The 14059-nt window shown below is 36.2% G+C and overlaps 1 protein-coding gene across 1 annotated transcript; it reads right to left on the minus strand.

Annotated features, from left to right (window-relative positions):
• Positions 1–10331: 10331 nt before the first annotated feature.
• LOC132254884 (cytochrome P450 93A3-like) lies at positions 10332–11849 on the minus strand. Its single transcript, XM_059741894.1, has 3 exons — positions 11716–11849; positions 10858–11641; positions 10332–10520 (listed from the first exon to the last, which is right to left on the minus strand). Exons 1-3 carry the CDS (start codon positions 11847–11849, stop codon positions 10332–10334), a joined length of 1107 nt encoding a protein of 368 aa, XP_059597877.1.
• Positions 11850–14059: the final 2210 nt, after the last annotated feature.

Consider the following 14059-nt stretch of genomic DNA (forward strand, 5'->3'; position numbering starts at 1 on the left):
TCACGTTATTTCCTTACAATTGTTGACGATTTTTCTCGTTGCACATGGATTTTCCTTATGCATCATAAGTCAGAAACACAATCTTTGTTAACTAATTTTGTGCAATTCGTCAAAACTCAATTCCACACAGATGTTCAAACGGTAAGAATGGATAATGGCACAAAATTTATTCCTCTTCGCATCTTTCTTCAAAATAAAAGAATCGAACTTCAAACCTCTTGCATTTACACTCCGCAACAAAACGGAGTTGTAGAACGCAAACATCGACACATTTTAAATGTTGCCCGTTCTCTCATGTTTCAATCAAATGTCCCACTTGAGTTTTGGGGAGAATGTGTTTTAACAGCCGTTTATCTGATAAACCGCATTCCGACTCCATTGCTCTCAAACAAATCACCATTCGAGGTCTTATATAATCGGCCTCCTTCACTCACACATTTGCGAGTTTTTGGTTGTGAATGCTATGTAACCAATGTTCACCCCAAACAGAAATTTGACCCTCGGGCATCTATTTGTGTTTTTTTGGGGTATCCACATGGAAAAAAAGGCTATAAAGTACTCGATTTGCAAACACAAAAAATATCAGTCAGCCGAGATGTATTCTTTCGGGAAAATATTTTTCCTTTCCATTCTAGTTCTTCTCAATCTCAACAACATTCACCTTCTCTTCCTTTACCGCTTCCCATTTCTTTCGATTCCACACCTCAGCCGATATCTCTTCCTCGTTTTTCTCCAAGTTCCACTCCTCCCTTGTCGCATCACAATCCTGTATCATCTCCACCTTCCTCTAATACTGATGTTCCCGAACCTTTATCCCCAGAATCAGTTGCGTCACCCTTACCTTCTTCTCCATCTCCTTCTTCGCTTTCTTCCCCACCTTCCGTGCCCTCAGTACCCTCCAACACGTCAGCCCTTTCCCTCACCCATGAACCCCCTCTTCGACATTCCACTCGTCATATTCAGCCTCCTGCCTGGCACCACGACTATGCCATGTTTACCCAGTTTAATCATTCTTCCACGCAATCAAGTTCTCGTCAAGGTACAAGGTATCCCCTCTCTTCTCACCTTTCTTTTTTTCGTTTTTCACCCCATCACCGTGCTTTTTTAGCTCTTTTGACAGCCCAAACCGAACCTTCATCCTTTGAACAAGCTGACTGTGATCCACGTTGGCGCCAAGCCATGTCCACCGAATTTCAGGCTCTAGAACGAAACAACACTTGGGAGATGGTCCCTCTTCCTCCGGGACACAAACCCATTGGCTGCCGCTGGGTGTACAAGATCAAATACCATTCTGATGGAACCATTGAACGCTATAAAGCCCGTTTGGTTGCCAAGGGCTACACACAGGTCGCCGGTATCGACTATCAAGAAACCTTTTCTCCAACTGCCAAACTCACCACTCTTCGCTGTTTGCTGACTATCGCAGCTTCCAGAAATTGGTACATCCATCAGCTTGATGTGCACAACGCATTCCTTCATGGCAATTTACAAGAAGAGGTTTATATGACTCCACCTCCTGGTCTTCGCCGACAGGGGGAGAATCTGGTATGTCGGCTTCGCAAATCTATTTACGGTTTGAAATAGGCATCACGCAATTGGTTCTCAACTTTTACAGCTACTGTTAAGTCTGCGGGTTACATACAGTCCAAAGCAGATTATTCACTTTTTACTAAATCCCAAGGTAACAAATTCACTACTATTCTCATTTATGTTGATGATATCCTGTTGACTGGTAATGATTTGCATGAAATCAAGATGCTCAAGATTCATCTGCTCAAACGTTTTTTTTATTAAAGACCTCGGTGAATTGAAATATTTTTTGGGTATAGAATTCTCTCGCTCTAAAAAGGGAATCTTTATGTCTCAAAGAAAATATGCATTAGATATTTTGCAAGACACAGGATTGACAGGAGTGAAGCCCGAAAAATTTCCGATGGAGCAAAACTTGAAATTGACTAATGAAGATGGCGAGTTACTTCATGATCCAAGTAGGTATCAGAGACTGGTTGGCAGATTAATATACTTGACTGTAACCAGGCCTGACATAGTGTATTCAGTACGTACACTAAGTCAATTCATGAACACACCTCGGAAGCCGCACTGGGAAGCAGCATTACGGGTCCTCCGATATATTAAAGGATCACCAGGTCAAGGTCTTTTTCTTCCATCTGAAAATAATTTAACACTCAGCGCATTTTGCGATTCAGATTGGGGAGGATGTCGTATGTCAAGACGTTCCGTTTCTGGTTATTGTGTTTTCCTCGGATCATCACTCATCTCTTGGAAATAAAAAAAACAAACGAATGTTTCACGTTCGTCAGCAGAAGCAGAGTACAGAGCAATGGCGAATACTTGCCTGGAATTGACTTGGTTGAGGTACATACTTAAAGATTTGAAGGTTGAATTGGACAAACCAGCACCATTGTTTTGTGATAATCAAGCAGCTTTATATATTGCGGCTAACCCAATTTTTCACTAACGTACTAAACACATTGAGATTGATTGTCATATAGTTCGAGAAAAACTTCAAGCTGGGGTAATTCGTCCGTGTTATGTTTCTACAAAGATGCAGTTGGCGGACGTTTTTACAAAGGCACTTGGCAGGGAGCAGTTCAAATTTTTGTGCACCAAGTTGGGAGTTCTTGATTTGCACTCTCCAACTTGAGGGGGAGTATTAAGGAAATTATATGTTAGTTATTGTATGATTATCTTGACATAATTAGCTGATTGTATAGGAGCATAATTAGCCTTATATTTCTGATTCTGTAGCTATAATTTAGGAGAAGATTAGATCAAACATGTGTATATATATACTACATTCTGTTAATGAGAAAAGTATCCAATTTGAAGCCAATCTCTTTATTCTTGTTAAGTTGGCTACAAACTAATTATACTGATACCCTTCTTTGGAAGATATAAAATCAACTTAACGATGTTGGAATTTGGGTGAAAATTTAGACTAAAGCTTATGGAACCCCCGAATATTTACTTCATTCAGAAACTAGGGGGGAAATAATATGATTAATCAGTAAACCCTCTCACTGGTTGAGACTCAGGATGAGATATCCATAAAAGAACCAGAAGAAGAAAATCTTATTTCATAGTTTTGGGTAAACATGTGAAACCATTTGTTTGATTTTGAGCCACACGATGGTCGGCCAAGGGAAAGAAAGGGCCGAGGTGATGTGTGAGACGCACTGACGGGGTTGCACTTAGGTGGCAAAGAACGTTTAGGTGACATGGCTAACAAGGGCAGGAGAGAAGGGTTATGTAGAAATCTGGAATTATTTTTACAATTATATTAAACCAATAATCTTACCATGCCCACCAAACTCCAAAAGATGGTGGTTGTCTAGATATGTATCATATTTGTCTAATAAAATGGATTAAATAATAAAATAAAATAGTTATAAACATGGGCCGAAATTATGGAACGCCAAGGACAATATATAAGAAGTTTATGGTCTTAAATTAACTTTTATACTTTACAATGTTTTCACTTCAAATTAGTGATTAAATCGGAAAAGTTATCAAAATTGTGGTTATGATGGTTCAACAATGATTAAATTATAATATTAGCAAGACATCATAAATATAATATTTATATATTATTAAAATTATTTATAATTTTTTTATATTAAATCATGATAAAAATTAAATATAAATTTATTAATATTTTTAATTTTAATAAATAATTTAATTTAAAAATAAAATAAAATTTTATTATCTAAAATTATCCATACCTTAATAATTATATATTTTATCATTTTATCGTCTTAAAAATTAATACCTTTCATTCACCCATATTAATTTTTTTTTTTTATCATTTGCCTTAGAGGCCACTATTATTTACATTAACATAAGGTTTTTTCTTAAAAAAAATGTTATCTTGAAGAACACTATGGAATACCGGCATAGTTTCATAGTCACAAAAAAATGTCTTATCCCAAAGATATGTTTTTGATTGACATGAGAGGGTCTCCAACAGGCCGGGTCGGAGGAGTAAGGACCATGACCCAGCTCGGGACGGGCCATTGAGCCTGTTGACCAGTCAACGGGCTGGTCGGGTCGGGCCCTTGGTAAATCTAAGGGACCCTCAAGCTGGGCGGGCTTGGCAGGTGGGCCTACGAGCTTGGGTAAAAATTAAAATGCTTTTTGAGTTTTAAAGGGAGGAGGATTTGAACCCCTTCAAATATGGATTTCAAGGAGAGTCAGCCACCAACCGAGCTGACCCTCTTTTGTATAACTATTTTGCATTAGTTATATATATATTAGAAATGTTGTATGATTTTTGAAAAAAAATAAAAGCGAGTTGACTGTTCAATGCAGGCCACTCACTTCAAATATTAAATTTCAAAGTATATGACCGTTGAACAGTCATCTTGGCATTTAAAAAAAAAAAATTAAATCCTAATGGTCACATACCTCCTTATAAATATTAAATACCCTCAATTTATTCTATTCTCTCAACTCTCAAGTTCTCTCCTATTTCACAATATTTCCAATTATTGCATTTTGTTTCAAATTATTCAATATTATTGGTGGTGAAAAACAAACATTGGTGGTTCAAAGAGTTTGAATTTGAAGGAATTTCTGATTCGGTTCTCCAATTTAGTAACATACTTCACCTTTTCTTTTATTTATTTGTTATATTTTAATTTTACATTTATTATTTTTAGCATAATATTTTATCAATAATTATAATTATGGTAAGTGGTTCTTGTTCTTCATCTAATGCATGTGATAGCAAAAAATTTACTTCAAATATATGGAATTTTTTTGATAGAATAGAAACAAATTTAGAAAAAAAAATAAAAATAAAAGCAAAATGTAAAATTTGTAACAAACTTCTTAGTGGTTGCTCAAATGCAGGTACAAGTCATTTAAAAAGGCATCATGAAAATTGTAAAACTAAAAATAATGAAGATATTAGAAATTATATGCAATTAGGTAAAAATGAAAGTGGAAATTTAAAAACATTTTCTTATGATGAATCTTATTGTCGTGAAGAAATGATTGGTTATATAATAAGAGTAGAACAACCTTTCAATTTCATGAAAACTTATGATTATACTGGAACAATGCAACGAGCTGTTAATCATCAGTTTCAAGGTTGTTTTGGAAATACAGTTAAAAGAAGTCTTATAAAAAATTTTGAAACACAAAAAGAAAATTAAAATTTTTTTTTTACAAATTTTGAAGGAAGAATTTGTTTAACATATGATATTTGGACATCTTTAACTCACAGTTGTTTTTTTTTTTTATGTATAACTGCTCATTATATTGATAATGAATGAAAATTAAATAAAAGAATTATTTCATTTAAAATAATAAATGCTCTACATAATGGTAAAAATATAGCATCTTTAATAAATGATGAAATTATAGATTTTGACATTCGTGATAAAATATTTACAATAACATTAGATAATACTTCTAATAATGATGCAGTAGTATATAGATTAAAACGATATTGGCAAATAAAAGAAGATCAATGTAAAATATTTCATGTGCATTGTTATGCACATATTTTAAATTTAATTGTAAAAGATGGATTAAAACACGTTGATGATGCATTATAAAAAATTAGAGGCATTGTTGCGGGTCTTAATAGTTCTCAAGCAAAACATGAATTATTTTTTTATTGTTGCAAAATGTTAAATATGAAAAAAAGAAATATAAATTTGGATATGCCCACTAGATGGAATTCCACTTATAAACTTTTACAAACTATTATAAAATATAGAAAAGTAGTAGAACTATATGAAATACAATTAATTAGCAATGATTGTGAAGAAGATATTGATGTATTAAATGATTATGATTGGCATATTGCAGATCTTTTAAGAGATCTTTTTGAAGTATTTGATACTTCAACAAAAAAATTTTGTGGTGTATATTATCCATCTTCAAACCGAGTTGTCATGCAAATAACTAATATTTTTATTGTACTTCAAAAATATTTAAATTTGGATATATTTAATGATGCAATATTTGCAATGATAGAAAAATTTAGAAAATATTGGGGAGAAATACCTTTAATTTTTTTTATCTTGGTTTAATTGTGGACCCTAGATTGAAATTTGAAGCTTTGGATGAATGGTTAACAATTATTTATTTTAATGACCAAATAGAAATTGAAGAAATTAAAAATGAAATAAATTCATTATTATATAATTTATATAACTATTATAAAGAAAAATATGGTGATGATATTAGTTCTATTAAATTACCACCTACATCTACAAGCTTTTCATCTTTTTATAAAGGAGCTCTAGAAATGTTGAAAAGTCGAAAGAATGCAACAAATAGTTCTCCAAACAACACAACTGATTTAGATGGATATCTTAGATTTAATTTCATTTGAAAATGATGAAGATTTTGATATTTTAATATGGTGGAAATCACAACAACAAAAATATCCTGTGCTTTCTATCATTGCTCGTGATGTACTAACAGTTCTTGTGAGTACAATTGCATCAGAAGCTGCTTTTAGTGCAGGTGGAAGAGTAGTTAGTGATAAACGATACAGTTTAGCGCCGGATTCTATTGAAGCAAATACATGTGTGAAAGACTGGGCAATAGCAAATAAAATGATTTTTGATTCTATTCAAGAAGAAAATATGCTTGCCGATATGGAAAAACGAAAATCATCAAGATCTTCATGGATTTGCGATAGTTCGCCATCACCGCTAAAAGATAATGATTAAAATATTTTACTAAATGTATGTCATATTTTTATTTTTATTTTTTGTGGTTGAAAAGTACAAATGATTGACAAATAAGTAGGTGTCAACCTAGTTGGGATGTACTTATTTTGTAGTGATGTAAACTTTTCCCACATTTTCAAATGTAATGTATACATTCAATGAATAAAATAGTTAGCAATGAATATTTTTATTAATGTAACATTTTCTATTTTTTGAATATCTTTTATTTATTTATATATATACATTTTTTTAAGTGGCGGGCCTAAATTGGGGCCCGTGGCCCGGCCCATCCAAAAATGGGCTCGGGCCTGTCGGGCTCGAGCTGAGCTTTAGCCCGCTGGGCCAGGCCGGGCCGTGGGCTTTTTGGAGACCCCATGATGTGTTTTAATGAAAGATGGATGTTTTTAATCCTTAAGTATGAGCTTTGATGGACAATGGTTATGGTTTTTTAGTAGATGCAGGCGGTTTCTAAACCTTAAATTGGCAGAAAAATGTCATCCTTTACACATACTTTACCTTTGTAGTTAATTGTCTTAATTTTGTAAATCATATCAATTATTCACTCAAAGTTGTCTTTATAGTTTACAACTTGAGGTTCAAATGGAAATATAAATTAGAATTAAGGTACATTATAAATAATTTTAACTCAACCAATCAATTGGATGGTCAACCAAAAATGATTCGTTGAAGGATTTATGGGTAATCATTGAAGTAAATAGTTCAACAGATTGAATCATTTGCTGATAGCTTAATTGATCATAATTCTCCTCAACCGATGCTACAATGAGTGAGTCACAGTTGGCAAATATCGTGTCATGGTCGGGAATAGCTGGTTTATTTAAAAGGGATGGTGAGCTCAATATTACAGGCAGTTTTCTTCCCAGCTGGAGTTAGGAAGGTTGGACAGTAGAAATGGGTTACCTCTGCAGATGAATAATGTTGGTTGGTGTGCAGAAGTGGAAGACAGCCAACCAATGGCAAGCCCATTGGCCACTCGGTCCAGAAGTAGAATAATATGCAAGTATATATAACAATGGAAACTGTAATAACTGATCTAGCCACTTCATCTTTCTTGTTGCTGACGGCTCATCATCACGTCCAGTGACTAGGGATCATACTATGGCCTTCGTAAAAAGCAAAAAGACAAAAAGACAAAAAAGAGATCATATTAATGAAGTTGGAATCTTGAGGAAGTCATCAGACTAAAGCTTATGAAACACTCTCATTGATTCAGACTCGGATAAGAGTTCCTTAAGGGCGAGAACAGGAAAAGACAAATGGATAAATGATTATCTAAACTGAATGTGGTGACCCGTGTCTCAATTCATGAAAATCTCAATTCACCGTATTGGTTGAATATATGAATTAAACCACATGAAAGAATGGCATCGTACCAACAAACTGGAGCCAGTTTTTTAGAGTTCTGCAGGAATAAGTATAAAACATAGATTGCGAAGATCTAAAGGGTTTCTACTCTTAGACGTGGTAGTGGGCGTTACATCTATCAAACGCTTGCTGGATACTACCAAAATCACAACTTTTGCAGGGCAACAAGAGCGGGGCAACCAAGCAATACCCACAAATCAGAGCATGATAGTAGATGGACGGCTCAATCCGCATACCCATATACAACAACCGTAAAAAATGTAATTCTCTAATCAGACGATAGAAGAAATGGAAGAAGACCTTTTAGAATCTGATTCCTAAGAAAGAAAGACACATGGTATCTCATTTGAGTGCAGCACATCCCAAGTTTCTTTGTTTGCACCAAACACAAAAATAAATCCCCTGACTTTGACACAGAAATGTAAGAATATTATTCAAAACTACAAATTTACATAGGAAACCATATTCATGGAGAGTTGCAGCACAAGACAAACATCACTTTTACTCTATCGATTTCAAAGTAATTTATATTAAGCATAGAGAGCCGAGTTGGGTAGCCTTTTTGTGGGGATGACAATGAGTGGTGTCCTCTTCTTTAGAACAATTTCAAATTGCTATGAAAGATCAAGGTCTTCACCCTTGGTGAGGACGCCAACAAGTATATTAGCATTCTCTCTGCTAAGGGGATCCCGGGACAAACTATTCTTCCGGATCCGAATGGAAGATATTGGAAATTGTTGCCTCCGTAGTCCCATCTGCTAGGGTTGGTTAAGAATCTCTTAGGCTTGAACTCGGAGGGATTATCCCAATACTTTGGATCCCTATGGATTGCCCAAACATTTATGAACACTTTAGTACCCTTGGGTACAGTGTACCCACCTACAGTGCAAGATTCGCTTGGACACTTGGAGAATATATAAGAGTGGGACTGCCGGGTGTAACCGCAGTGTGTCTCCTTCATAACTGAATCCATATATTTTATGTAACAACTTGTACCCAACCATGTAGATATTGTCCACTTTGGGTCCAAGGAGGCCCTCACAGCTTTAAAACGCGTCTACTTAGTTAAGAAGAGCCTCTACATATATAGCGTCAGGAACTTTCTCCCCTATCCGATATGGGACATCACAAACACCCCCCCCCCCCCCCAATGCAGACATAACGTTCTCGTTGTGTCCCATGGGATCGCGGGGTCAAACAAACAAACACCCCTTACGGAGCCAAACAAACCCCCACACCGGGGTCGGGGATCAGCTCTGATACCATTTATAACGACCCGTGCCCAACCATATACCCAACCTTACGGAGGCAAACAAACCCCTACACTGGGGTCGAGGATTAGCTCTGATACCATTTGTAACGACCCACACCCAACCATATACCCAACCATGTAGATATGGTTGGGTGCGGATCGTTACAAATGGTATCAAAGCTGATCCCTGACCCTGGTGTGGGGGTTGTTTGTTTGGCTCCGTAAGGGGTGTTTGTTTGTTTGATCCCGCAATCTCATGGAACACAATGAGGACGTTATGTCTGCATGGGGAAGGGGGGGGGGGGGGGTGTTTGTGATGTCCCACATCGGATAGGGAGAAAGTTCCTAACGCTATATATGTAGAGACTCCTTTTAACCAAGTAGACGCGTTTTAAAGCCGTGAGGGCTTCTTTGGGCCTAAAGTGGACAATATTTACATGGTTGGGTGTGGGTCGTTACAAATGATATCAGAACCAATCTCCGACCCTGGTGTGGGGGTTTGTTTGGTTCCGTAAGGGGTGTTTGTCTGTTTGGCCCCGCAATCCCATGGGACACAACGACGTTGTGTCTGCATGGGGGGTGTTTGTGATGTCCCACATTGGATATGAGAGAATGTTCCTGACGCTATATATGTAGAGGTTTCTCTTAACCAAGTAGACACGTTTTAAAGCCGTGAGGGCCCCCTTGGGTCCAAAGCGGACAATATCTACATGGTTGGGTGTGGGTCGTCACAAATGGTATCAGAGCCAATCCCTGACCCCGGTGTGGGGGTTTGTTTGGCTCCGTAAGGGATGTTTATCTGTTTGGTCCCTCAATCCCATGAGACACAACGAGGATGTTGTGTTTACATGGGGGGGTGTTTGTGATGTCCCACATCGGATAAGGGAGAATGTTCCTGACGCTATATATGTAGAGACTCCTCTTAACCAAGTAAATGCGTTTTAAAGCCGTGAGGGCCCCCTTGGGCCCAAAACGGACAATATCTATATGGTTGGGTGCAGGTTGTTACATTTTAGTTTGGGTAGGTGGGACTCTTCCACAATGTTGGTCATCCCAACAACTTCTGCCAACTCTTCTTGGGCTTTCCTCATTATCTCTGGATTACTCATCATCTCTGCCATCGCCCACTCCGTTGTTGTTGCTGTTGTGTCAGTCCCGCCTACCAGGATGTTCTGTATTCACTACTTTGTTAGCACAGTTTTAAATTGTTTAAAAAGAACATAGAAATTTTATGGCAATCAGATTGATTGCATGTTGAATTTTCAAATTAAACTAAGAGCATAGTCAAGTGCAATGGAATGTATCAAGTCTCCTAACCTGCACCAAAAACTGATGCTGTTTTGGGTTGGGATTTATCTAGTTAATTTTTTCACCAGTGGCAGAGCCCTTAAAAGGGAGGGAAAAAAAATCCAGAGGGTGGAATAATAGATATCATTCCATTAGTTTGTTTTTGGCATAGGCTTGATCTATTAGAAAGTACGCTAATTAAATAAAGCCAAATAAAATTACCACTAACAATGCCTTGATTTGTGTCCTGGTGATTGGTTTTTCAGCATCTTCCTGCTCCTTGACGTCCAAGAGGAGCTGCAGAAAATCCTTCTCTTCTCTGTTGTTAGAGGCCCTTTCTTCTTTTGCAGTGTTCAGTTTCATCTTTTGTTCGATGATGTGATCCATGATCTGATCAACAAAGTGGAAGACCACCTTCATTTCTCGCTCCACGCCTTGTATATCAAACCTGGCAAGCACCGGAAAAAAATCAGAGATGTTTGGCTTTCCCAACAATCCAATCATTTCATTTGCCAACTCGCGGAAGGAAACTCCAGTCAAACTTTCCTCCTGGCCTTCAATGGTGTCGCCCCACATAGACCGTGTCATGACATTGAGTTCAGTCTGAAATGACAATTTGCCAATGTCCATGGGTGTGCCAATCTTGTTATACACATTTGTAATCGTCTTCCTAACCTCGTATCTTCTGTGGGCATAGCAGCGGTCAAGGATATTGTCACTTAGCATCTCTGTTACGAATAACTTGCGCAAATTGAGCCAATAGGAGCCATAGGGAGACCATACAATATTCAGCCTACCATATGAAGTAATGGATGCTGCAACTGGTGGGTCACGATTAGCAAATATTATATCTTGGTCTCGTGCCACTTCCTTGGCAAGGGATGGTGAGCTTAACACTATACACAGCCTGTTTCCAAGCCAGAGCTTGAAGATTGGACCATAGATATCAGCCAATTTTGCAAATGAATGATGCAGGTGTTGGAACCCAGAAATGGGAGATATCCAACTATTGGCAAGCCACGAGGGCCAGGCGGCAATGGAGCTGTTCTTTTCCTAGCCCTCAGAGATGCCCATAAGTACCTTAAGATTGCAAATATGGCAATAAGAATGGTAAGAACTGCTTGATTTACTAGGTCTTTCTTGCTAGTAGCCTCCCACCACCATGTCCAGTAGCTGGAAATTGTAGTTGTAGCCCTCTCTTGATAAGATACCATATTATTGAAACTGAATCCTGGGAAAGAAAAAGCTGAAACAACAAAAGCTTATATAAAAGCAATCTACATGGTCTTTCTTGTATCTATCTTCCAGTCACCATCTCCTATAGCTACAAGTTGTATTGATCGCTATCTCCAAAAGAATTTTTGATCAAACTGAAAATCAAAGGGAAAAATAAGACTGTAGCTTGTCAAATATATATGGGGCCTTCTTTTTGAGAAATCATTGTAGAAGCAGCCATAAGGTTTTCAAAAACATTGCTTATCTTTATATATAAAGCTAGGATGTGAAATACCTCCGGAGTCTCATTAAGCACCAAAAATGTCTTATCCCGAATCAAAATGCCGTCCTTTACACATACTTCACCCATATATTAACCATGCGATTATTGTAGATGGAGAAATTCTCCAGCCACTTGTCCTTAATTTTCCTACAAATTGCAATAATAGCTGGTTCCCCCCCCGAAAAGATTGATAAGGGATTCTCTTTAAAGTCGTTTCTAATGAAAGTGATATAAATGAAAACTTTATAATTATGATTGCTTTCCAATGATTCTAAATTAATGGGAAAAGAAAAATCAAATAATTATGACTTGTAAAAAATCTTGGCATAGAGGCGCTCTGATATGATCAATTCATGACATTGAATTCAAACCGATAGTTTGACAATGTAATATTCCTGACCTCATATCTGGAAAGTAATTGGTGGCAAGACTGTTGTTGGTAGGCATCCTTCTGAAGAATATGCCATTAGGAGCCAGGAGAAGTCCAATCAATCAATGCCCTGCCCACCATATGAGAAACCGATGATAAATGTAGCCAGGCTGATGTTTTGAAGTGGGAGCAATCGATCAATGGCAGGTCATGGGGATCCTGAATCCTGCACTTAAGCATTTTCTTGTGCTTAAAACTTAAAAGTACTTGATCATCAAAATGAGAGCTTGGGAAAAACTTCTACAAAGTCAAGAATATAACAGTCATAGACTCTGGATCATCTTTACTAGTTTCTTATACACATTTGTTTACTCTTCCTAATTTGTATTTAGCAAATGACATTCTTTAGATGAACTCTATAGAATGCAAATTAAGGTTATGTTTGAGACACTTGTTATTTTCTATTTTTAAGGCTCAAAAAGAGTAAAAACTCTTAACATAAATAGTAGATTTTTTATCTAATAATTTTTAAAAACTATTTAAAATCACAATTTTAAATGTTTATTATCCTAAATTTTAAAAATTATAATAATATTTTTTAAGAAAATAAGATAAGTAAATATCAATGTTTTCAGAATCGGATCGATCAGCAAATCGGAAAAGTTACTGGTTCACGGTTTAGTAGTTGGACCGATGGTTGAATGACGGTCGAACCAGTGACGTCATAAATATATAATTTATATTTTATTAAAATTAAAAATATTTTTTAAAAAATATAAAAATAAATATAAATAAAATTAAAAATAAATAATATTTATTTTTTCATCTTTTATATAATTGTATTAATATTTTAAAGTTTATTAAATAAAACATATTTAATATTACAGATGGAAAATGAAAGTGTTTAAAAAAATATTAAATATTTGCAGTAGGTTGGTGCAATAATGCTCACCTTGAATCCTGGGTCCAAGGCTCAAGCTCAAGGTAGAGCATAAAAGTTACTTTAAAAACCTCATTCAAGTGCTTGCATCCTGATTGACGGTCTACTATAAATAATTGGTAAATATTATAGGATTATGAGATATTTTTTAGATGATTCCCTCTACTTCACATCATAGGCTTTATTTTATATAGTCTCTCCCTTTGTCCTATTTCACATTTTAATTCTACTTTATTGATTAGTTGGGTCAATTTGTAGGTTTGGGATGAATTGTCATCTTTTTTATCCTTATTTTAGGATGATGTGATTTTGTGCACCCGGATAAGTTTTATATTTTATGTAGTAAATTACTAGAACGGAAGAGATCATAAGATCATATCCATGTGCCACCTAAAAGTGGCATCATAAAATTGCCATTAACAAGGGCTTGATTTGTGTCATGGTAATTTATGTTTCATTTTTCTCTCTACTCCTTGAGGTCCAAAAGGAACAGCCAAAATTCCTTTTCTTTGTTGGCATATGCCCCTTTTTTTCTTCTGTAGCTTCCATTTTCATCTGATGCTCAATGATGCATTCCATAGCCTGATAAGCCAAAGTGAATGCCCTCTTTGTAGAT

Source organism: Vitis vinifera, chromosome 2 (assembly GCF_030704535.1).
Source record: "Vitis vinifera cultivar Pinot Noir 40024 chromosome 2, ASM3070453v1".
Classification (NCBI taxonomy): Eukaryota; Viridiplantae; Streptophyta; class Magnoliopsida; order Vitales; family Vitaceae; genus Vitis; species Vitis vinifera.